This window comes from Taudactylus pleione, unplaced genomic scaffold, assembly GCF_031769625.1.
Source record: "Taudactylus pleione unplaced genomic scaffold, aTauple2 ptg000173l, whole genome shotgun sequence".
Lineage (NCBI taxonomy): Eukaryota > Metazoa > Chordata > Amphibia > Anura > Myobatrachidae > Taudactylus > Taudactylus pleione.
In genome coordinates, this window is record NW_028284575.1 from 1093463 (window position 1) to 1119724 (window position 26262).

At 44.3% G+C, this 26262-nt stretch overlaps 1 protein-coding gene across 1 annotated transcript in view; it reads left to right on the plus strand.

Moving 5' to 3' along the window:
• Positions 1-26262, plus strand: part of SCTR (secretin receptor) — a 105239-nt gene that overhangs the window by 49615 nt on the left and 29362 nt on the right. The window contains exons 2-6 of the mRNA XM_088475537.1: positions 13535-13655; positions 18824-18931; positions 19203-19306; positions 22082-22179; positions 23071-23203. Coding sequence (XP_088331663.1) covers positions 13535-13655; positions 18824-18931; positions 19203-19306; positions 22082-22179; positions 23071-23203 — 564 coding nt within the window. The remainder of the gene's footprint in view (positions 1-13534; positions 13656-18823; positions 18932-19202; positions 19307-22081; positions 22180-23070; positions 23204-26262) is intronic.

Genomic DNA, 26262 nt, shown 5'->3' on the forward strand with positions numbered 1-26262 from the left:
TCCATGCACAATCCTACAATACTATCTCAACATGTGCAATCAATATTGCAGTGAATGTCTAAATAGTAAGGAGGGTGCCCTACTTAGAGACATAGACTCACAAACCTCTGCTGACAAGTAAGGGGGAACAATTCCCTAGGTGAGAAAATCCTCACTATCTGTGCAGGATCATAATAGAAAAAAGAAAGATTGTACTTTACCAGCTGGCAGCCCTGCCTGTACTAAACCACGTGTTGGGGAATTTATCTGCATGAAATTCAAAACACTGTGGACCTCATTCAGAGCCGCTCGTAAGCGGCTGCTCGTTCGTTCCGAGCGATGTTCGCACATCTGCGCATGCGTATGGATTGTAATACGCATGCGCGAACCAGTCAGTGCGGTCGGAAATCGTGTGCTCGCAAAATAGCGAATGCCTGCTAATTTGAGTGACAGAGTGAGGCGTTTGTGGGTGGTAACAGGGGAAGGTGCTTGAAAACGGGGAGTGGAGATCCGAACGCAGGCGTGCCAAATGGTCAAAACGGGCGTTTTAAGGGTGTGCATAATTTACAAAGCAGCGTCATCGACCACGTCACTTGGTTGTCTTTTAGCCAGAACTGCTCGCATGATTGCGGTAGGAAAATGCAACCACAAGAATAGCGAGCAGTTCATACGCCTTTCGATGTACTCGATTAATCTAATAAATAGCGGAGATGACGTATGATGCGAGCGGCCAGGGGGCGTTTTTTACAAAATAACGACCGCATGTTTTGTTCGCTCGTTCAGACATAGAGGCGTCAACAGACCACAAAGAGCGAACGGTCAATTTAAATAGCCAGCCCCCTTTTCTGAACATCCTTCAGTGTATTCTCCTTATGTGGACAACGCGCGTTTCACCCTGCGGCTTCATCAAGGTCCGTGTTTGTCCTCATGTGCCGCCGGCTTATATCTGGAAGCAGTATCTCCTAATTGGAGTGATTAGCATCACCTGTTAGATCGGCGTCTGCATGTGGGAGGAGTTAGGTTCGTCATCCGTGCATGAATGACGTTCATGCGTCGTCCGGGAGTTCCCTCTGTTAGTCATGATAGGGGGCGGGGCATAGTCCCCACATAGCGTATCTCTAGACAAGCCTTTCACCCGTCATGTTAGAGGGCGGGGCCAAGTGCCATCTCGAGCCGGACGCTCACAGTAGAAGAAGAAGAAGAATAGTACACATAATTATATTAGCGGAAGTATACAAAATCAAACTGAATCCTATCTGCATCTAGCCAGCAATACTCCCTCCGCTCATCACGCTAAAAGGTGGAGTTTTAGATGCCATCTTACACTAGGCAGATACATGAAACAGTAAAACAGTATGACATTAATAGGCGTGATAAGCACCCTACACTTATAATAAAGCCTATAGAGGGACAATCCTGGCTATGTTAGATCAAAATAATTGCATATTGTATCATAGTTAGAATATCAAAAAATATATTAACAATTTTTTAAAAAATATTATCGGTCCATTATCGAGGTAAGTATGGTTATATGAAAAAACATAAATACAGGTTGAGTCTCCCATATCCAAAATGCTTGGGACCAAGGGTATTTTGGATATCGGAATATTCCGTATTTTGGAATAATTGCATACCATATTGAAATGTCTTAGGAATAGGGCCCAAATCTAAACATAGAATGCATTTATGACTCATATACACCTTATACACACAGCCTGAAGGTCATTTTATACAATATTTTCAATAATTTTGTGGCTCAAACAAAGTTTGTGTAGATACATGAAATTAATTTATATGTCATATACACCTTATACATACAGCCTATAGGTCATTTTATACTTTATTTTTAATAATTTTGTGCCTTAAACAAAGTTTGTGTACATTGAGCCATCAAAAATCAGAGGTTTCAATATCTCAGTCATGCTAAAAATATTCCGTATTTCGGAATATTCCGTATTTCGGAATATTTGGATATGGGAGACTCAACCTGTATATATATATGAAATTCTGAATTATAGCCAGACTATCACTATAAATGTGTGTGCCTATTAATATCTACATCATAAACTTTAGTGTGACCAGACAGATAAAACCACATCCGATCAATGGTGTAAATAATTTTAACGATGAGTATTGGGCATTATCCCTCTAATATATGCAATTACTGGGATTAGGTGCACATCTTAGGGTGTTAGTAGGTTAGCCCGTCCTTCTCTGAATAAGTAAGCATTGGATGACCCATTTCCCACTATAGGGGGAAAGTTGAAATCAATAAATTAAATTGAAAAATTATTATTTATTAGAATTTCAAACATGGGCAATTGTTTGGTCAGAGGAAGGCTCCAAAATTGATGTTTTCATTTAAACCATCTGGTGTGAGTGTCTGAAGGGGAAAAAATCCATTCACTCTCTTTGCGTAGCAATGCCTTCATTGTGTCACCTCCACGTAGGCCCAGATTGATTTTTTTCTAAGCCAAACGCACTAACCACTCTTGGTTGCCCATTATGTTTTCAGAAAACGTGTTTTGCCACCGTTCTTATCTGTTTCATCTTCTTTATGTCATTCTCTACATTCCTGATGTTCCCGATGTGTTCCAAGATCCTTTGTTTAAGTTTTCCTGGATGTCATCCCCACATATCGCAAACCACAAATGCATTCAATGCAGTATATCACTCCACATGTGTTGCAATTGATGAATGTCTTCATCTCTATATTGTTGTTGTACCTGTCATTTACTGTTTCTCTACTTTCCACATATGTGCAGGCCTTACAATTGCCACATGCATGGGATCCCTTCAGTTTCCAAATTCTATTTGAGTTTCTCTCAAAGTGACTACGGACAATGGAGTCTCTGATGTTTCTGGATCTCCTCCAACTCATCAGTGGTTTAGGAGGTAGTTTATCCTTCAGGTCTTTATCCAGTGATCGCGGTGAGAGGCAAAATATGTGGGTCCCAGGGACCCTCCACTTTAAAAAAATGGGGTCCTTCCTGACCGTTTCTGGGTCCCATCATAATTTATGCTTTAGAGCTCTCTATATAACTCTCAGACCTCCCCTAACCTTACAAATGATGCCACACAGCCATGCCTGGCCTTTACACATTATGCCATGCAGTAATGCCCAGTCTTTACATATTTTGCCACACAGCCATGCCCGATCTTTAAACATTAGGCCGCACATTAATGCCCCTTACAAATGATGCCACGCAGCCATCCCCAGCCTTTACACATTATGCTGCACATTAATGCCCTTTAGTCCCCTCCCCCAGTAGATGACCCCCTATGCATTGCCATTAGCAGTAGTCCTCCTATGCATTGCCCCCAGTAGTCATCACCCCTCTGCAGGGCCCCCAGTAGTCATCCCCCCTCTGCAGGGCCCCCAGTAGTCATCCCCCCTCTGCAGGGCCCTCAGTAGTCATCCCCCCTCTGCAGGGCCCCCAGTAGTTGACCCCCTATGCATTGCCCCTCAGTGACCATGGCCTAATGCCCAGGTCACTCACCTATTTGTGGGGCAAATACCTTAATTTGGGCCTAATGCCCCCTATGTAGCCTGGGCTTCTGCCCACCTATATACCAACAGGCCTATTGCCTGAATTTATGCCACAGGCCTAGTGCCCGACAACCCTGGTGGTCTAGGGAGGGGTAAATAATGGTGGCCCAAGGCCGCCTACCTGCATGGTGGAAGAGGCTGCGGGGGGGATCTTCGATAGCTTTTTCTTCCCACCCCTGCAGTCCTCTTCGGTCCTCAGCTTTATACTTCTGCCACTGGCCCATCCTGGCCAGCGGCACCGCCTCTTCCTTTCTTCACTCTTGATCACGCCGTCTTCTGGCCTTTTGCGCAGCCGCCGGAACTGTTGCTGCGCTGCTCTTCGGGAGGTCTTCTCTCCCCCCCTCCGCTGTCGGTACTGAAGTTTCCCGCTCAAGACGCCGTGAGTGGGCGGGGCTATGATGCGGCGAGCCGCAATTGGCTCATCGCGTCTGCCTGCTATTGGCTGCTGGACCGCGAGCCGTGTTTGGCTCGCGGCCAGTGCCAAACAACCGCCGCCGCTACTTGGCTTCCGGGCAGCGAGCTCCGCTTAGCTTGCGCCCGGAGCCAAGCTACTCCCGCCGATGCTGGTGGAAGGGACCAGGCGGTCCCTTCACCAGGTACCCGCCGCAGTAGCTTACCCGGCGTTGGGAACAAACACACTGTACCAGCACCGGGCACGGATGCTGTGCTGATGCTGGGATCAGACACTTGATCCCAGCACGGCTTTACACAGCAGCAGCCAATGAGAGTCTATCTGACTCTCATTGGCTGCTCTAACAGACAGCATTGTGTCTGTTAGTGCAGGGGGACACGCTATGCTGCAACCAGCTGTCAGGGATTGGCCAGAGCATAGCGCGTCCCCGGGGACCTGGACACTTTAGAAAAGTGGGTCCCCGGTGCCCGATAGCGAGTAAAATTAGCGCTATAGCGCGTATTTGCGAACACTGAGGAGGATGGGCCAGTGTTTGATGGCTATATTCTTGATATCTAGCCACTCTTGGCTAAAATTGCCAACAAAATGTATATCTTCCTTTTCTTTCCTTTTGTTTTTATTAGGTGGAAAGATCAAATTTTCTCGTTTCACCTGTGATGTATGTTTAATCGCCCTCTTGATGGAACAATGGCTATATCCTCTATCTCTTAATCTCTTTGTAAGTTCTACACTTTTCTCTGTAAAGATCTTCTCATCTGAGCAATTTCTCCTTAATCGGAGAAATTCCCCTTTTGGAATGTTCAGAAGTGTCGGCGGAAAATGAGAGCTTGTGTTATGTAACAAGCTATTAGTAGTCGTGCTTTTCCGATATAGATCCGTAATAATTTCTCCATTGTCCTTTTTAGTAAATTCGAGATCAAGGAATGTAACTCCTGTGTAACTGATTTCTGATGTCAAATGTAGATTGAGGGTATTCGTATTTAATACGGTTAGGAATTCCAAAAGTTCCTCCTTTGTTCCCTTCCAGACCAGGAGGATATCATCTATGTACCTGAGCCAAATGATGATATTTGCAGTGAACCTGTCATTGATGTCACTAAAGACAGATACCTGCTCCCACCAGCCCAGGTACATATTGGCATATGTGGGCGCACATGCCGCGCCCATCGCTGTCCCTCTGGTCTGTAGGTAATATCCACCATTGAATGTGAAATAATTCTTACCCAACACAAATTCCAAGAGTTCCAAAAGAAAATCATTGAATGAACTATCCACCCTCATGCTCAGAAAGTATTTGGCTGCTTTAAGCCCATTGTCATGGTGGATACTTGTGTACAGAGATTCGACATCCAAGGAAGCAAGGATCCAATTTTCCTCTATTCTAATCCCTGTTATTTTACGTAACACGTCTGAGGTGTCTTGTACATAGGATGGTAGACTAATGACAAAATCCCTCAAATGTAGATCTAAGAATATACTGGCCTGTTCACTCAATCCACCTATGCCGGACACAATAGGCCTGCCTGGAGGTTCCTCTTTCTTTTTGTGCACTTTCGGCAGCATATAAAAGGATCTTGATGAAGCCGCAGGGTGAAACGCGCGTTGTCCACATGAGGAGAATACACTGAAGGATGTACACAGAATTTCATGCAGATAGATTCCCCAACACGTGGTTTAGTACAGGCAGGGCTGCCAGCTGGTAGAGTACAATCTTTCTTTTTTCTATTATGATCCTGCACAGATAGTGAGGATTTTCCTCACCAAGGGAATCGTTCCCCCATACCTGTCAGCAGAGGTTTGTGAGTCTATATCTCTAAGTAGTGCAGCCTCCTTACTATCTAGACATTCACTGCAATATTGATTGCACATGTTGAGATAGTATTGTAGGATTGTGCATGGAACAGAGACTTTCATATTTCATTGTTTCTTTCTCCTTTGTTTGATTATTGATAACCAGCGTTTTCTTTTGCCCATGATGCATATTTCATGTCAATCATTATATGAACACAAGATATATTAGCCATGTACTGACCTTTTGCAAACAGTAACAAGTGAAAAAAATATTTTTCAAAATTGCATTGAAGAGAATAACCGAACCGTCTCTTGCAATACTGTTACCTATACATATAGAGGGAATTGCAGATATATTATTTTCTCCCTTATTATTTATCAATATACTTCAGTCTATTGAAGTCTTGATTATTATATGTACATATTTTCTTACATATTTTCACCCATGATAAATGGAGAACCAATATATGACTCCAAAGAATGATTTTATTTAGGTGATTTGAGAGTGGTTCAGATCTAATCACCGGAGAACTAGGTATAGAATACTTTGCATATTGGAGGGATATAGCCACTTAATAAGATGTTTATTTAGATATGTATGATCGCTTCTCTCTCTCCCTGTACTATTCTTTCTGTACTCTCATCAGCTCCATCTCTGGGAGCTGACAGCAGATGCAGGGAATTCTGTGCATCATCTGTATTTGGAGAGGGTAACTCTCATTGACCACCTCTGCCGACGGGCATGTGATTAAAAGCAGATTATCACTTCATTGAAATATACAGGTGCTTTTCATTACTATACTATTACAATGATGGGTTTTCCCACACAGTCTGTCTTGTACTTATAGAGTTAGATTTATGAGACATAATTTTAAATAATATAGACAGCTGTAATATTGCGATTAGATTGTAATATTCCACTTAACCACACTTGACAGTAGCACAGGAGGGGCCTCATGACTATTTAACCCCATTGCAAGATGAGTGAAATGTATTCTTTACCTGCCTCTAACACTTCAAGTAACAACTTTACTTGATGATGTCCTAATTCCTGATCCCAGGAGGAGCACACATATTAAGTGATACATCACCTGCTTATTTTAGTTGCGTGTATGTCTGTCTGTATTTATATGTTTACTGTTGTTAGTCTTACTAGATTTATGATGAGATCCTAATAATGTTTACATTTTAATATTAGAGTACCCCCAGAGTTTCCTTTTTTCTCTTTTTCTGTGTTATATCTTTGACTATAGGGGACCACCACTGGTTCAATAACATATTTAGTACATACGTCTGTTGTGAAATGTATATCACTATAAACGTGTATATCACCGGTTATACTTGCAATATGCTGATTTAGCGCGTATAAAAACTTGTGCCCAAGATCACTCCCAACATTCCTGTGACTTCACCTGTAAGTACGTGTCTGTCTGTACTAGACCTGGCAGTGATCTTAGCTGTGACTTCACCTGTAAGTACATGTCTGCCTGTACTAGACCTGGCAGTGATCTTAGCTGTGACTTCACCTGTAAGTATGTGTCTATCTGTACTAGACCTGGCAGTGATCTTAGCTGTGACTTCACCTGTAAGTACGTGTCTCTCTGTACTAGACCTGGCAGTGATCTTAGCTGTGACTTCACCTGTAAGTATGTGTCTGCCTGTGCTAGACCTGGCAGTGATCTTAGCTGTGACTTCACCTGTAAGTATGTGTCTGCCTGTACTAGACCTGGCAGTGATCTTAGCTGTGACTTCACCTGTAAGTACGTGTCTGTCTGTACTAGACCTGGCAGTGATCTTAGCTGTGACTTCACCTGTAAGTATGTGTCTGCCTGTACTAGACCTGGCATTGCTCTTAGCTGTGACTTCACCTGTAAGTACGTGTCTGTCTGTACTAGACCTGGCAGTGATCTTAGCTGTGACTTCACCTGTAAGTATGTGTCTGCCTGTACTAGACCTGGCAGTGATCTTAGCTGTGACTTCACCTGTAAGTATGTGTCTGCCTGTACTAGACCTGGCAGTGATCTTAGCTGTGACTTCACCTGTAAGTATGTGTCTGCCTGTACTAGACCCGGCAGTGATCTTAGCTGTGACTTCACCTGTAAGTATGTGTCTGTCTGTACTAGACCCGGCAGTGATCTTAGCTGTGACTTCACCTGTAAGTATGTGTCTGTCTGTACACGTATGTGTGTGTCTGTAAGTATGTGTCTGCCCGCATGACACGCCTCCAAATAACGTCAGGCTGGGGGTAAAGCCCAGCACTCGGTCACTGGCTGGACTTCCCCCAGCCCTCTCCCGTCAGTGAATGGAAGTCGTGCGCATGCGTTCGGCATCCATTCACACTCCAGGGGACCGGCACCACCGCATAGCTGCGGCGGTGCGGGGCCCCAACCTCCCGATTTGACCACCCACGGGCCACTTCGGCCCACGTTTGGAACAGCGGGACAGTACTCTCCAGCTGAAATCGGGATGCTGCGGAGGGGTGCGCCCTCTTCGGGTGGCACCGCTGTGTGACCGCACTGGTCGAACACCCCTAGAGCCGCCCCTGCCCACTAGTGAGCCTGCACTGACACATCAGACTCACAGTGGGTGTCGTGGGAGAACAGAAGACGCCATTTACCGCATCATACCTTAATAGTACATGCGGAGGGTCCTCTCATGCCCCATTCACTGCCTGATGTACATGGGACACAGCAGCCTCCTATCCCCTTACTTTTACTGAGTGCTATCTATTTATACTTTTTTTACTATTTATACTTGATACGATATATGTAAATGTTATGTCCTTTCTCACTACATACTGCATTGTTATAATTGTGTAATATAGAGTTGCATTTCTGCTCTTATACATACAATTGAGAATATATGAGAAATCACACATACTTATGCATTATTGTTTTTATATGATCCGGATCAGCTGATTGATTGATATGTATATATTGTGACAGTGAGATTAGGGGTCCCTCTCCTGGGTAGAGGACTCCTTCCTTACACACACAGCAGCTGGGAAACAGTATGCCAGTCTGGATTCGAGTACAAGCTGGTCGGCGCCAGTCTTTATTGGGCAAAACAGAAACAACATAAAGAAACCATAAACATAAATCCTAGCCCTGGCTGGGCTCTAACTTTACAGGTGGTTCCCTCACTACAAGAATCTGGCAGGGCCTAATGCCCTCACCAGCAACAAAGGCACAGCACAGCACTTACAGATAGGTTTTTCAAGTGTCTCTGAGCAAACTCCCTGTCTGCTCTCCCAGGTGAGAAACTCAGCCCTAAACAAACTAGGCTTATATTGGCCACTCTCAGGTGGAAACCCTAACAAGCCTGTTACCAGGCTGCAAGGCCCAAAACCTGGAGTGGCCGTGGGTGGAGCCCTCCCTCTCCTCTCACCCACAACCCCCAGGTCCCAAACCGGCTTTTCAAAAAGCCGAGACTCAAGCCTGCTACACTGCAGACTTTCTCCTGGGGGTTTAAAACACATAAGACAGGAATCTGGGACAAATGTACCTGCCACAGACCACTTTACCAGTGATCCTATCACAATATGTAATGTCATTTCATGATTACTGCCGGTATTATGCAACTTGCTCTTTTCTACTATGCAGATTGAGACACTTAAGTTCTGCTGCTAATATGACTAAACAATGTCAATAGTATATCCCTGTTTATCATCTTGGAGTAATTTATTATAGAACTAGTATATTTATTAACTATAATAACAATAACAATGAGACGGACCGTTTATCTTATTGGTATTGTTGTTGCGGCTGGAATATGTGCATGTAAATATTAAGGGACGGTGGACCTCATTCAGAGGCGGTTGTTAGATGCAAGCGGTGGCACAGAATCAGGGCGGCCGCTTGCATCCTGTACGGCCGCCTCCTTGTCGATCGTTAAGCTGTGGGTTACCACCCACAGCTTAACGACCGACCAGGTTGATGGTCGTGATGGTGATCACCATTGCGACCATCGGGCTTACGACCAGTCCCTAGGGTACGGTCTGGGCACTCATAAGCCCCAGGGAGCTTTCTGCTCTGATGGAGCAGGAAGCTCCCCACTGGCATCACTGATGATATCAGAGCGGCCGCCCACAAAACGGTAGGCGTTCGTAAAGGAACGCCTCCGTTTTGGAAACCCCCCCCACCCGGCCCGCCTACCAAACGGGGGCAGCTGTCGATCAACATCGACAGCCGCCCCTTTGGTAGCGAGCTCCGGAGCGACAGAGTTTCTCTGTCGCTCCAGGGCTTGCGCACGCGCAGTGCGGACGCTGCTCGTGCTCAGCCCAAACCATTGAGTCGGTTACGAGCACATTGGCGCTTGCGACCGACTCTGAATGAGGTCCGCTATCCCTTCAGTTAAATAAACATAGTTTCTAATATTTCACCTTGGTCTATTACAATTATTATTTAAATGATTGACCTTAGTGGTCCCCATGATAAAAGATGGTCACTGCTCACGTAACCAGAAATAAATGGTACATGATGACACTGACCACTCTATAATCCATTATTGAGGCTAATTTTTTTGCCCTTTGGATGTACTATATTTTGTTTGGTGTACCCTGTTTTTTTATGTATACATTTTGGTTTTAATTTATAATAGTCATTTAGGTAGAACTTGTGCCCCAAACAAAAGAGAGTACTCTCTTTTCCTTTCTATCCTTGCAACTATTTTACTCTCAAGGGTGGATCTCCACAGCAATTGTATTTCTGATACAGATTACCTATATGAAATTATGAATCATTCAAGTTTTTCTATCTTTAGTGTAATATTTTTCTGTATATTGGTACCAGTGCTCGGGGTATCCAATTTCTTCCCCTTCCCCTTACCTAATGACTATTACGGATGTGTGTAAGGTTAAAGTAAGCGTCCTTATGTTGTGCTGCGGCAGCATAGCGATCGCAGAGGATTAGCATACTATCGCAGTGAGACTGCGTGCGTCATTGCAATTGCAATCGCAGTTGTGATCCATAATGAGTCAGGACCTTAATCATGACACGCAGCTGAGGACTGTCTGTTTCCACCTCCAAATAATGGCATATTACAGGGGGTTCTCCAACAGTCCCCGAGTACTGCCAACAGTCCATGTTTTCTGGATGTCTATAATCATGCACAGGTGAGTTAGTTTATTTTGCTGGACCAGTAATTATCCCACCTGCAGCCACAGACAGAAATCCTCAAAGCTGACACTTCACGTTGAGAACAAGCTGCATATTTTATAGCAAATCATGATGAAAGTACTTTGCCTTCACGTCATTATTACAGCTATTGGCGTATGAGGGCTGACGTTGGACCCCATTGATGTCTCATGTGGGTGTAAACGTTACCATGAATAAAAGATATGAGAGAAAAGTGAAGGCAATGTATGGGGAATGTATAGGTGCACACTGTATAGGTTTGATGGCAAATGGATACTGAGTAAGAACCTTGATTTTTTTAAATGAACTATGGGGCTGATTCACTATGGAACGCTATTCCGATCGCAGATGCGATGATGCACTCAGTTATGTTTCGAAAATATGCTAATGACCATAATCGCAAAGCTAGTATAGAGACACCCAAAGCCAGCATAGAGACCCCCACTACCGCTTTCGCACATCCGTAATTCCTCGCAATCCTGCGTATACATCGGGAACATCGAGTAACATCGGCCCCTCACGCACAATTACAATAGCTCTGACCTTGCTCAGTAATTGCTAACCTCGTCGCACGCAGTGAGCACACAAGCTGCGTATGCTGTCGCAGTGGCTAATTTATGCACGGCCAGGAAACGGCGTTCAGACGGACAGGCACGCCTGCATTTCTCCGACCACTCCCCCTGTCACAACCCCCAAACTCTGATGTCCCGTCCCCCTGGCTGCAATGGCTTTGTGTCAACGTAGGTGATCGCAATGCTAACTCAGCACGTGCACTGTGATGTATAAGCATGACCGCACCATCGGTGCACTACGCTGTTGCGATGGCGAATCATGCTGAAGCCGTCCCTGTGTTTTTATATGACTTGTGTTATTGTATAAACTAAATACGTATAAGCCGTATGGGCGTATTATTATAGGAACTGTTTGGATTTGATGCATAGATTTCTAGTAAGCAAATAATCTACTAACTCCCAAAAGAGTATGGCTTACTAAATACCAGCAACCCCCTATATCGTATATGCGTGTTTTAGTGCTATTTTGTGTTTATTAATAGTTATTCCACAGTGCTATACAGACTAAGGACCTGATTCAGAGCTGCTCGTAAGCGGCCCGATGGTTTGCGAACGCACATGCGCACGCTTCGTTCTTCGCATGCGCAAACTCCTCTGTGCGATCGCAGCCCGCTCGCTCGCCCAGCAAAGACAGCCCAGTGAAATGAGTGACAGGAGAGGCCGTTTGTGGGTGGTAACAGGGGCAGGACACTAATAACGGGGGAGTGGAGGTGCGAACGCAGGCGTGCCTAGGTGTTTCAACGCCGTTTTTAAGGCGTGCATAATTAACAGACAGCGTCATAGTACACGTCACATGCCTGTTTTTTTCACTGAAGTCCTCGCAGTGCTTGCGGCAGGATAAGGCAACCACAAGCACTGCGATCACATCCGATGGTGCTCGATGTACCAATGTTTTAATACACATCCTGCAGATGACGTGTTGCTAGTGGGCGGGTCTGCCTGTGCGATTGGGCGTATGCATACACAAAGTGGCCGCTCGCTAAGACATGGTGGGCGTACTTATGCCTTGGCGAGCGAGCGCTTCCCATGGCGTCACTGTGACAAATTTGCATACGCTGGATGCGAGCGATCGCATCTAGCGTGCGGCTCTGAATCAGGTCCTATATTCCATGTTGGGAGACAATTACCCTACCAATACAATTTTGTATTGTGGAAGGAACCGGAGCACCCAGAGGAACCCACACAAGCACAGGGAAAATATACACACTCCATACAGTTAGGGCCTCGGTGAGAATTCAGCCCAAGACCTCAGTACTGTGAGGCAGCAATGTTAACCATTACACCAACCGTGCTCCCTGTGTTTTCACTAATCACTGCGTTATGGACATTTCTATATAACAGACCACCTAGGAGGGTATTCAATTAGGCTAATTGCCGGAGCAATTAGCCCGCGCATGAGCCCCCTCAGTCGGACTAAACCTCGCAGCTCATGGAAGTGCAAGGTAAAGTCCGCCGAAAAACCACAAAATCGGGATAAAACTTATTGATTCCGCAGTTTATGCGGAATCAGTGGGTCTCCGCGCCTGAATCACAATCTTTCGGCGCGGTTAAAAAGGCTATTTAATTGAATAGCTTTTCCCCGCGGCGCAGTGATTTTTCCCGGCAATTAGTCGTGGCGGAAATCCCGCTGCTAATTGAATACCCCCCTAGACTTATTTCTGTTTACTACATCGTTGACCATTTAAAATGTTTAGAAGGCTGACGGTGACCCCTGCTGGCTGCACGAAGGGACTACACAACATACCATAAGGAAGCAGCATCAGGACAAATAATATTATATACATTTGTAACAGAATTGTTTACAACATTAAGTAATATTTAGTTATACAAAATATATGGAAATAAATTAAACACCAGTCTGTAGTAATTGGCCAAGCCAAGATAAATGAATTGCTGGTAAGTGTATGAGGAGTGTTCTTCTTGAATGCAAAGGAAAGATATGAAGAAAAAGATAAATGTAAAGTCTTCATTAGTGTCATTGCAATGTGTGGAAATACAATGGAATGTTAGATAATAATATGTGCCCTGTGCGGATTACAGCAGGATGTTTACTGTCTAGGATTGTCTGACTGACCATTACCTGGGGCTCTTTCAGCTCTTCTATCAGCAGCTAGAGGGCGCCCAACTATCCTGTGACTTGTCAAGGATAATCCAGAGAGAGCATGAGAGGTGCCTTGAGGCCCTGGACCAGGCGGCCAATGTATCTATGCCAGAAGGTGAGACCTGCACCTGTTGCATTTATATGAGGAGAGTGTTACGAATTTCCAGTCTATTCAAACACTGAGCATATCATCAATATAATCCATCCTAAGGGGTAGATTTACTAAAGCTTCTAAATGGCAACCAATCAGATGCCGGCTATCATTTTCTAGGATGCAATAGATAAATGATAGCTATAATTGAATTGGTTGCTATGGGCAAGACCACCAGTTTTAATTTTTAGAAGCTTTAGTAAATCTACCTCTAAGTCTGAATAGCTTAGAGTGCTTGGAAGGTGTCACCTTGACATTGGACCTTAGAACTAACATGTCATCTACCAGACCAGATTTGGAACTGAGGGTCTGATTCAGAGCCGGATGCTATTTGCGGACGGTCGTTCTGAAAAAGGGGCCGGATATTTAAATTAAGCGCTCGCTCTTTGCGGTCTGTTGACGCCTCTATGTCTGAACGAGTGAACGAAACATGCGCTCGCTATTTTGTAAAAAACGCCCCCTGGCCGCTCGCATCATACGTCTTCTCCACTATTTATTAGATTAATCGAGTACATCGAACGGCGTCTGAACTGCTCGCTATTCTTGTGGTAGCATTTTCCTACCGCAATCATGCGAGCAGTTCAGGCTAAAAGACAACCAAGTGACGTGGTCGATGACGCTGCTTTGTTAATTATGCACACCCATTAAACGCCCGTTTTGACCGTTTGGCACACCTGCGTTCGGATCTCCACTCCCCCGTTTTCAAGCACCTTCCCCTGTTACCACCCACATATGCCTCCTCCTGTCACTCAAATTAGCAGACATTCGCTATTTTGCGAGCACACGATTTCCGACCGCAATGACTGGTTCGTGCATGTGTATTACAACCCATACGCATGCGCAGATGTGCGACCATCGCTCGGAGCGAACGAGCGGCCGCTTACGAGCGGCTCTGAATCAGGCCCTGAGCTAATAGTCTGGGAAATCCTTCATTCACTCTTGCTGTGACCTGATTGTGTGACTCGGTGATGGTGGTGGTACCAGTCCATAACTATGGAACAAATTCAAGATGACTATTCACTGTAACATTGTCAAGGAGTAATGTCGGGTACACACTAGACGATATGTCGTCCAATCCGGCAGATTGGACGACATCGGCCAGTGTGTACAGGAGATGTCGCTGACGATGCACGCTCCTGCGATATCAGCGGGGGCCACGCTGCCAAATGCCGCATGGCGCCCCCGGCATCATTCCGTTGCTGCCGCCATCGGCAAGTATGTATGCACTTGCCGATGCCGGCACCCCGCCGGGTCCCACCGCTGCTGATGTCATATACACTAGACATTGTCTAGTGTGTACCCGGCATGAGAGCAAAAAGTCACATCCCAGAGCTCTGAGTCAGTGAATAAATCATTTCTGATACAGTATCATATAAACAGCTGAAAGGTTAGTATGTCAGTTAGTTGATTGCTCCTTCATATGAATCCACTAATGTGTGCAGCACATTTATGTTGCCTAGAATACAGCAAGCCTGTCACAGGTTTGGGCTTTTGTGTTGCCTGTGCTGTGTTGTAGGATGTGCAGTGATGTGGTATCTGATTACTGATTGATCAGGTCTGTGTGATGTGGTGTAGGATGCACAGTGATGTGATATCTGTGATTACTGATTGATCAGGTCTGTGTGATGTGGTGTAGGATGTACAGTGCTGTGGTATCAGTGATTACTGATTGATCAGGTCTGTGTGCTGTAGGATGTACAGTGATGTGGTATCTGTGATTACTGATTGATCAGGTCTGTGTGATGTGGTGTAGGATGTGCAGTGATGTGATATCTGTGATTACTGATTGACCAGGTCTGTGTGATGTGGTGTAGGATGTACAGTGCTGTGATATCTGTGATTACTGATTGATCAGGTCTGTGTGATGTGGTGTAGGATGCACAGTGATGTGATATCTGTGATTACTGATTGATCAGGTCTGTGTGATGTAGGATGTACAGTGATGTGATATCTGTGATTACTGATTGATCAAGTCTGTGTGATGTAGGATGTACAGTGCTGTGATATCTGTGATTACTGATTGATCAGGTCTGTGTGATATAGGATGTACAGTGATGTGATATATGTGATTACTGATTGATCAGGTCTGTGTGATGTAGGATGTGCAGTGATGTGGTATCTGATTATTGATTCATCAGGTCTGTGTGATGTGGTGTAGGATGCACAGTGATGTGGTATCTGTGATTACTGATTGATTGGGTCTGTATGATGTAGGATGTACAGTGATGTGATATCTGTGATTACTGATTGATCAGGTCTGTGTGATGTGGTGTAGGATATACAGTGATGTGATATCTGTGATTACTGATTGATCAGGTCTGTGTGATGTGGTGTAGGATGTACAGTGCTGTGATATCTGTGATTACTGATTGACCAGGTCTGTCTGATGTAGGATGTACAGTGCTGTGATATCTGTGATTACTGATTGATCAGGTCTATGTGATGTAGGATGTACAGTGATGAGATATCTGTGATTACTGATTGACCAGGTCTGTGTGATGTAGGATGTACAGTGATGTGATATATGTGATTACTGATTGATCAGGTCTGTGTGGTGTAGGATGTACAGTGCTGTGGTATCAGTGATTACTGATTGATCAGGTCTGTGTGGTGTAGGATGTACAGTGATGTGGTATCTGTGATTACTGATTGATCAGGTCTGTGTGATGTAGGATGTACAGTGATGTGATATCTGTGATTATTGTTTGATCAGGTGTGTGTGATGTAAGATGTACAGTGATCTGATATCTGTGATTACTGATTGACCAGGTCTGTGTGATGTAGGATGTACAGTGCTGTGATATCTGTGATTACTGATTGATCAGGTCTGTGTGATGTGGTGTAGGATGTACAGTGCTGTGATAACTGTGATTACTGATTGATCAGGTCTGTGTGATGTGGTGTAGGAGGTACAGTGCTGTGATATCTGTGATTACTGATTGACCAGGTCTGTGTGATGTAGGATGTACAGTGATGTGATATCTGTGATTACTGATTGATCAAGTCTGTGTGATGTAAGATGTACAGTGATGTGATATCTGTGATTACTGATTGATCAGGTCTGTGTGATGTAGGATGTACAGTGATGTGGTATCTGTGATTTACTGATGATCAGGTCTGTGTGATGTGGTGTAGGATGTACAGTGATGTGATATCTGTGATTACAGTTTGATCAGGGCTGTGTGGTGTAGGATGCACAGTGATGTGATATCTGTGATTACTGATTGATCAGGTCTGTGTGATGTGGTGTAGGATGTACAGTGATGTGGTATTTGTGATTACTGATTGATCAGGGCTGTGTGGTGTAGGATGTACAGTGATGTGATATCTGTGATTACTGATTGACCAGGTCTGTGTGATGTAGGATGTACAGTGATGTGATATCTGTGATTACTGATTGATCAAGTTTGTGTGATGTAGGATGTACAGTGCTGTGATATCTGTGATTACTGATTGATCAGGTCTGTGTGATGTAGGATGTACAGTGATGTGATATCTGTGATTACTGATTGACCTGGTCTGTGTGATGTAGGATGTACAGTGATGTGATATATGTGATTACTGATTGATCAGGTCTGTGTGGTGTAGGATGTACAGTGCTGTGGTATCTAATTACTGATTGATCTGGTCTGTGTGATGTGGTGTAGGAGGTACAGTGCTGTGATATCTGTGATTATTGATTGACCAGATCTGTGTGATGTAGGATGTACAGTGCTGTGATATCTGTGATTACTGATTAATCAGGTCTGTGTGGTGTAGGATGTACAGTGCTGTGATAAATGTGATTACTGATTGATCAGGTCTGTGTGGTGTAGGATGTACAGTGCTGTGATAACTGTGATTACTGATTGATCTGGTCTGTGTGATGTGGTGTAGGAGGTACAGTGCTGTGATATCTGTGATTACTGATTGACCAGATCTGTGTGATGTAGGATGTACAGTGCTGTGATATCTGTGATTACTGATTAATCAGGTCTGTGTGGTGTAGGATGTACAGTGCTGTGATAAATGTGATTACTGATTGATCAGGTCTGTGTGATGTAGGATGTACAGTGATGTGATATCTGTGATCACTGATTGATCAGGTCTGTGTGATGTAGGATGTACAGTGATGTGATATCTGTGATTACTGATTGATCAGGTCTGTGTAATGTAGGATGTACAGTGATGTGATATCTGTGATCACTGATTGATCAGGTCTGTGTGATGTAGGATGTACAGTGATGTGTTATCTGATTACTGATTGATCAGGTCTGTGTGATGTAGGATGTACAGTGATGTGTTATCTGAATACTGATTGATCAGGTCTCTGTGGTGTAGGATGTACAGTAATTCGATATCTGTGATTACTGATTGATCAGGTCTGTGTGATGTAGGATGTACAGTGATGTGATATCTGTGATTACTGATTGATCAGTGCTGTGTGATGTAGGATGTACAGTGATGTGATATCTGTGATTACTGATTGATCAGTGCTGTGTGATGTAGGATGTACAGTGATGTATTATCTGATTACTGATTGATCAGGTCTGTGTGATGTGGTGTAGGATGCACAGTGATTTGATATCTGTGATTACTGATTGATCAGGTCTGTGTGATGTAGGATGTACAGTGATGTGATATATGTGATTACGGATTGATCAGGTCTGTGTGATGTAGGATGTACAGTGCTGTGATATCTGTGATTACTGATTGATCAGGGCTGTGTGATGTAGGATTTGCAGTGATGTGGTATCTGTGATTACTGATTGATCAGGTCTGTGTGATGTGGTGTAGGATGTACAGTGCTGTGATATCTGTGATTACTGATTGATCAGGTCTGTGTGGTGTAGGATGTACAGTGATGTGGTATCTGTGATTACTGATTGATCAGGTCTGTGTGATGTGGTGTAGGATTTGCAGTGATGTGGTATCTGTGATTACTGATTGATCAGGTCTGTGTGATGTGGTGTAGGATGTACAGTGCTGTGATATCTGTGATTACTGATTGATCAGGTCTGTGTGGTGTAGGATGTACAGTGATGTGGTATCTGTGATTACTGATTGATCAGGTCTGTGTGATGTGGTGTAGGATGCGCAGTGATATGATATCTGTGATTACTGACTGATTAGGTCTGTGTGATGTGTTGTAGGATGTGCCGGAAAGTGGGACAAACTCGGCTGCTGGCCGCCTACTCTTCTGGGGCACAATGTGTCCATTCCTTGCCCAGAGATCCTGCAGCATATTACTGGGTTTAATGGTAAGTGCAGTCATCATTACAATGTATAAGATGTCAGTGGAAAATATACTCAACATTTAGATACATTTTTGTCTACAATATGAAATAGAAGTTAATATGGTAAGTTATTATTATATAGAGTATCCATAGTGTAACAGCTTTATAATACCATATATATATTATATATACTTAAATTGCTGGTTAATAAATAAGCAGTGTTAGGAGGACAGCCGTTGTTATGGATGGTTTACTTGCTCAGTACTTCCTTACAGTACATTCTATCATTGGACAGGAACTGTGCATCGGAACTGCACGGAAAAAGGCTGGTCTGCTACCTTCCCACCAGTGCACGTTGCGTGCCAGTACGATGTCAATGACACCGAGGATGAGGATACAGTAAGTGATAGATACGCAGCATTCTTCCATGTTTCTTAATCAAACTATTTCTTTGTCTTTGTAAGTTTCAGATCTAGGCCCTCATTCAGAGCCACTTGCTAGCGGCAGTACGCTCGTTCCGAGCGATGTTCGCACATCTGCGCATGCGTACGGTTTTTAGTACGCATGCGCGAACCAGTCAGTGCGGCCGAAAATCGTTGGTACGCAATATAGCGAGGGCCTGCTATTTTGAGTGACAGAATGAGGCGTATGTGGGTGGTAACAGGGGAAGGTGCTTGAAAACGGGGAGTGGAGATCCGAACGCAGGCGTGCTTAAAGGTCAAAACGGGCGTTTTAAGGGAGTGCATAATTAACAAAGCAGCGTCATTGACCACGTCACTTGGTTTTTTTTAACTCAGAACTGCTCGCAAAATAGCGGTTGAAAACACCAACCACAAGAATAGCGAGCAGTTCATACGATGTACTCGATTAATCTAATAAATAGCGGACATGACGTATGGTGCGTGCGGCCAGGGGGCGTTTTTATCAAATAAACGAGCGTATGTTTTGCTCGCTCGTTCAGACTTAGAGGTGGGAACAGACTGCAATTTGCGAACGGATCATTTGAATAGCCACCCCTTGTTTTTGAACGAACGACCGCAAATAGCGAACGGCTCTGAATCAGGCCCCTAGTTCCCTCTTAGTACCAATATTAACATTAAAACTGACAAAGGATCTAAGGTTAGAGCATTCTTTTTCAAATATTGTATTTCCTAATGGGGCTATTCATCCCTCTATTTGTTTTAAATTATTCTGCCATTTTCTAATTAGATGATTAGTAAATCACTGTTATAGATGTTACCGCTTCTTCAAAAGAGACATAAAATTTGATGGCAGAGCCATTTTTTTAGACCTAATGGGGGCATATTGAGTATTTATAATATACTAGCTGATGTACCTGGTTTCACCCAGGTAGACCTTAGATATTTACTGTTTCCATTTCCATCTCACCAAACCAGTAACACATCAGTCCACCTCTATAGTAATGCATCCCCTCCCTCACGGCTACAGTAAGACATTACCTTCCTTCTCCTGTGTACTAACACATTCCAATCCCTCACCTCTGTAGTAACACATTATCCTAGCTCACCTCTGTAGCAACACATTTCCCTCCCTCGCCCATGTTGTAACACATTCGACATTCCCCTCCCTTACCTTTGTAGAAATACAATTCCTCCCTCACACCTGTAGTGACACATTACCCTCACTTATATCTGTAGTAACTTATTCCCCTCCCTCACCTCTGGAGTAACACATTCCCCTCACTCACCCCTGTAGTAAAACCCCTGCTCACCCCTGTAGTAACACATTAACCTCCCTCGCCCTTGTACATAATACCTTCCATCACCCCATAGCAACACGTTTGACATTCCCCTCCCTCACCTGTGTAGTAACACATTCCCCTCTCATACCTGTGTAGTAACACATTCCCTTCCCTCCAGGGGTGTTTTAAGAGAGGAGGGGGTCCGTGTGCACTACTCGTGCGGGGCCCCCTCCTCTCTCCCTTGTGGCTGGCAGCCGACTGACGCGGCTGGCCAGCCACCAGAGCATTAGTAGACTCCGGGCACTAGAGTGTGCCCGAAGTCTACTGCGCAGGTGCAGAACGCGGGAAAAATGGCCGCGGCGGCCATTTTTCCAGTGTTCTGAGTAGCAGTGACACCCGACGCGGTGTGATGTGTAATGGGGGGGATTTGTACTGTGGCATATGGTGGAATGGAGGATATGTACTGTGGCATAATGTGTAATGGGGAAATTTGTACTGTGTGGCATAATGTGTAATGGGGGAATTTGTACTATGTGGTATAATGTGTAAAGGGGGAATTTGTACTGTGTGACATAATGTGTAATGGGGGAATTTGTATTTTGTGGTATAATGTGTAATGGGGGAATTTGTACTGTATGACATAATGTGTAATGGGGGAATTTGTATTTTGTGGTATAATGTGTAAAGGGGGAATTTGTACTGTGTAGCATAATGTGTAATGGGGTGGAATTTGTACTGTGGCATAATGTGTAATGGGGGAATTTGTACATTGTGGTATAATGTGTAATGGGGGATTTGTACATGTGGTATAATGTGTAAAGGGGGATTTGTACATGTGGCATACTTTGTAATCCGATGGAATTTGTACTGTGTGGCATAATGTGTAAAGGGGGAATTTGTACTGTGTGGCATAATGTGTAAAGGGGGAATTTGTACTGTGTGGTATAATGTGTAGTGGGGAAATTTGTACTGTGTGGCATATGCTGTAATGGGGGATGTGTACTGTGTGATATAATGTGTAACTGGGGCATTTGTACAGTGTGGTATAATGTGTAACTGGGGCATTTGTACTGTGTGGCATAATGTGTAATGGGGGAATTTGTACTGTGTGGCATAATGTGTAAGGGGCAGGGGCGTATCTATAATGGGTGCAGGGTGTGTGGGGCACACGGCCCTCGGGTCCATGTCCATCAGTCGGCTGCGGTCACCGGGGAGAGAGGAGGGGGCCCTGCACTGAGAATGCACACCGGCCCCCTCCTCTCTAAAGACACCCCTGGTAAGGGGCATTACTACTGGGTGGCGTAATGTGTGTAAGGGGCTCTACTACAATTTAGTGTAATGTGTATAAGGGACACTACTGCAGGTATGTAGTGTAATGTAAATAAGGGGCACTATTGAGTGACGTAATGTGAGTAAGGGGCACTACTACAATATAGCATAATGGCTCTGAGCGCATGGCATGTCTTTTGCAGACGGAATATTACATGCACCTGAAGACCGTCTGCACTGTGGGTTATGGAACTTCTCTGAGCTCTCTAACGCTGGCCTTAATTATTCTGCTGTCCTTTCGGTGAGTACTCAGATTAGACCTGTATTATTATCCTTTATTTTTTATGGCGCCACAAGGGTTCCGCAGCACCTAACAAAGTACATAAACAGTTGAGAGAGCAGTGGCTTTCAGTACATGACATTGCAGGACAAGCACATGGTATATAAACATTGCTGCAACAGCGTCATAACACTCAAATACGGTACGTAGCAGGGTAGCAGAAGTCAAGGGTTAGGTGCCGTTGTAAGGAGTATGGTGTAGAGAGTAGTGTAAGTAAAGGATAAAAAGCCTATGAAGGAAGAGGGCCCTGCACGTGAGAGATTAAGGTGCGTACACACGGGACGACTGCACCATGATCAGATACCGATCATTATCTTATCGTTCTGCATGTGTTTGACGATCGTTATCGAACATCCAACACATGGATAAACCTATAACGACCCGCAATTAACGATCGCGGGTCCCTATAGTAAACAGGCTCACATGGTCGACATCGACCATGTATGCCGGTTTGCCCGGGCGACGGACGATGGTCGTTAACGATCATTCGTGCCCGCGCATCGACCATCGTTTGGTCATTTGCAGGGGCCAGAAATTGGACAATTTGAATAATGATAGGATCGTTATCATTATCACTGAAATGGTCCTCTTTATCTGACCGTGTGTACGCAGGTTTACATTCTAAGTGGGAGGGGCAGAGAGGGGTGACACAGATGGGGTAGCAGTGAGCATGGGATAGAGGGTTAGGATGAGAGATGGAAGGCTTTGATGCATGGGTGGGCCCGTTTAAGTTTTGTTGAAAGTCTGGTAGGGAGAGAGTTCCAGAGGTAGGGAGCATCTCATATAAGGAGAGCATATACTGTTGCGCAGCATAATAAAGTTCCTCTTCTCTGTCTACATCTGCGAGTACAGGCGGCTGCGATGTACCCGGAACTACATTCACATGCACCTGTTCTTCTCCTTCATCCTGAGAGCCATTTCCATCTTTATCAGGGATGCTGTGCTGTTCTCCGTTGACGACCGCAACCACTGCAGTGTCTACTTGGTAAGGACACAGGTTTAGGCATCAGGCGGCCTATGCATGCGCCCAGGGAATGATCCGGAGGAGGGGGGTAATAAGGCATGTATGTACCACCCGGACTACACAAATCAGTCCTCATTCTGTTACAATCTCATGCAGCAGAGAGCAGTGTATAGCAAGGCTCCAACTCTCTGCCACAGGCTGTTTCATCCACTCAGTGATCTGCTAAGTTCCCTCTGATATCCAGGTATGTACAGTATAGAATAACACTGTAATGACAGCTCCATGATATTTCCTTCCTCTCTGACTGGGGGATGCTGGGTCAAATGTGTTAAGGGAGGGGGGGGGGGGGTGATATTGGTTTGGGAATTAAAGAAGCCATTTTAAAGACAATATAAACAAGCACAAAGGAGAGGAAAGGTCTATATGTGGCGCATTAAAGTAAATATATAGAATAAAATATAACCTTTATTTCATTGGTTAAAATGTCACAAATCAAGGCACATAGCGAAATATAAAAGATAGACACTACAATTGGGTGAAAAAGATAAGAAATAAGTGTAATATAAAATCACGCTCGATGCCTCTTAATGGAATCTTCCATGAAATAATAACTGTCTGTTATACTGCTTGATATATATTAGCAGAATTTGGGCTCTATATCGTATTGGAATAATCACTTAATTTCCTATAAAGTTTAGGATAGAGGTCTGTGTTTTATTAAATACTGATACTGTATGCTATTTATGATGGAAATTCACAATACACTATTTAAATATCAGACCTAAGTTTGTCTGAAGAATTAAATAGGCTGTAGTATAATAAGGACAATTATTTATCACTTTAGACAATACTCAGCCCGCAATGTGACATTAAACTTTCTCATATTAAATTAGATTACTGGCACAATTGCTGGGTATGTATTACTTTCCCATATTTAATCAGTATAAGAGTACCATTGTGGCAGCACTACTCACATCAAGATGTATAACTATGTTCCCACAGCACCAAAATAATAGCAATATCACTAGCCCTTGTGGTCAATTGGAAAATCACTGCTGTAAGTACCACGGTAAAACTACATTACGTTTGGCTAGCAGTATTTATTGCTAGGAAAGTCCAGGCTAGTAATGACCACTGGGGGCGCTGTTCCGCTGCGGCGTATGATAATATTTTTCTCCCATTCAGTCAGCAGCACAGCTGATAAATAAGACTTTGGGGGGTATTCAATTTGCAGCGAAAAGTCTGTGCTGGACTTTTTCGCTCCACATCGGAGGTTGACGGGGGTAAAGTATCGGGTGCGTGCCCGCTTTATCCCCGTATTCAATTAGTAATCTGCGGAAACGGGACCCGGCGAAACTGGAAGAGGCGAAAAATGTTGGCAATTTTCGGGAAATTATCCTTGGACCCCCCTAAAGATGTCCAGACATGGGGGATCACTATGGGTACCCCCATTTTTGCATGCTGAAGGGAAGTCGGGTTTTTAAATAGCCGCGGCAGGTGCATAAATGCGGCTTTGAAGAAGGTGACGAAGAATAGCACTTAGCTTTTATGGGGTGTGGGAATTATAACTATGGCCATCAAATTTGGGGTACATGAAAATGGGTACAAGCATATTTTTAAGTCCCTAAAATTATTTTTAAAAATTCTTCAAAAATGCACCTGCCGCTACTCCCCGCAATGAAGAAAACACCTGCCGCATGCTTGGGAACCCCTCTGAAGTCAATTTCGATATTTTAGAAGTGAGTTCCTAATTTTATTTTTATTAACCCCAAAATTAAAGTTCATTTTTTGGGGTGTCCCAATATTTAAAAAAAAAAAAAACTTTTTTTTGACACAGATTATTTTTAGGAGTCACTCCCAGGGGTGCAGGCAATTTTTTTTAAATCCTGCACCCCTAAACCTCAATTCTGCACTTTTTTTCGCCATGTAAAACATGGTGAAAAGTTATCCCTGTTTTTTTACAAAGACTTTTCGCACTGGCGAAAAGTCTTTGTAATTGAATATGGGGATAATTAAAATAGGCGAAAATGACGTCATCGGCGATAAATTATCGCTGATAACGGCCTTTTCACCTCTAATTGGATACTGCCCTTTGACTTCCTCAGGGATTATATACTGTGCCACTCAGTCATTATGTCATGTATATAGTGTATACTGTCCCTCAGGGATTATATCATGTGCTACTGAGTCACTACATCATGTATATAGCGTATACTGTCCCTCAGAGATTGTCTCTTGTGCCGCTTTGTCACTACATCATGTATATAGCGTATACTGTCCCTCAGGGATTATGGACCTCATTCAGAGTCAGTCGAAGCGGCCGCACGGTCGTACGCCTCCGATGTTCCCTGTACCGCGCATGCGTACAGGTCGCAATGCGCGTGCGCAAACTAGCCGCTACGATCAGAAATTTCTCTCTCCTTGAGCACCGCCAGGTCGGTAGTTTGAGTGACAGGATGAGGCGTTTGTGGGTGGTAACAGGGGAAGGTGCTTGAAAACGGGGATGTGGAGTTCCGAACGCAGGCGTGCCTCATTATGTGAACGGCGTTTTCTGGGAGTGAATAAATTACAAAGTAGTGTCATGGCACACGTGACAGGGGAGGTTTTACACTGAAATTATCGTAGAGCTTAAGAGAGGGTAAGGCCAACCTTTAGCTCTACGACCAGTTCCGATGGTATACGATGCTCGCAATTAATCCTTATATAGCCGGAGATGACGTGCTATGCGTACGACATGAGGGCGTATTTTTAGCGGTCCGACCGCATCCACCCCTTGGTCGGCCAGCTAACGATCCGACCTTAGGGATGCAACTTGCGAGGGAATCATTTGCATATGCGGCCCCTTTTCCCGCACGACCGTGTGACCGCTTCGACCGACTCTGAATGAGGTCCTATGTCGTGTGCTGCTCTGTAATTACATCATGTATATAGCGTATACTATCCCTCAGGGATTATATCATGTGTCGCTTTGTCACTACATCATGTATATAGCGTATACTGTAATTCAGGGATTATGTCCTGTGCTGCTCTGTAATTACATCATGTATATAGCGTATACTGTCCCTCAGGGATTATATCCT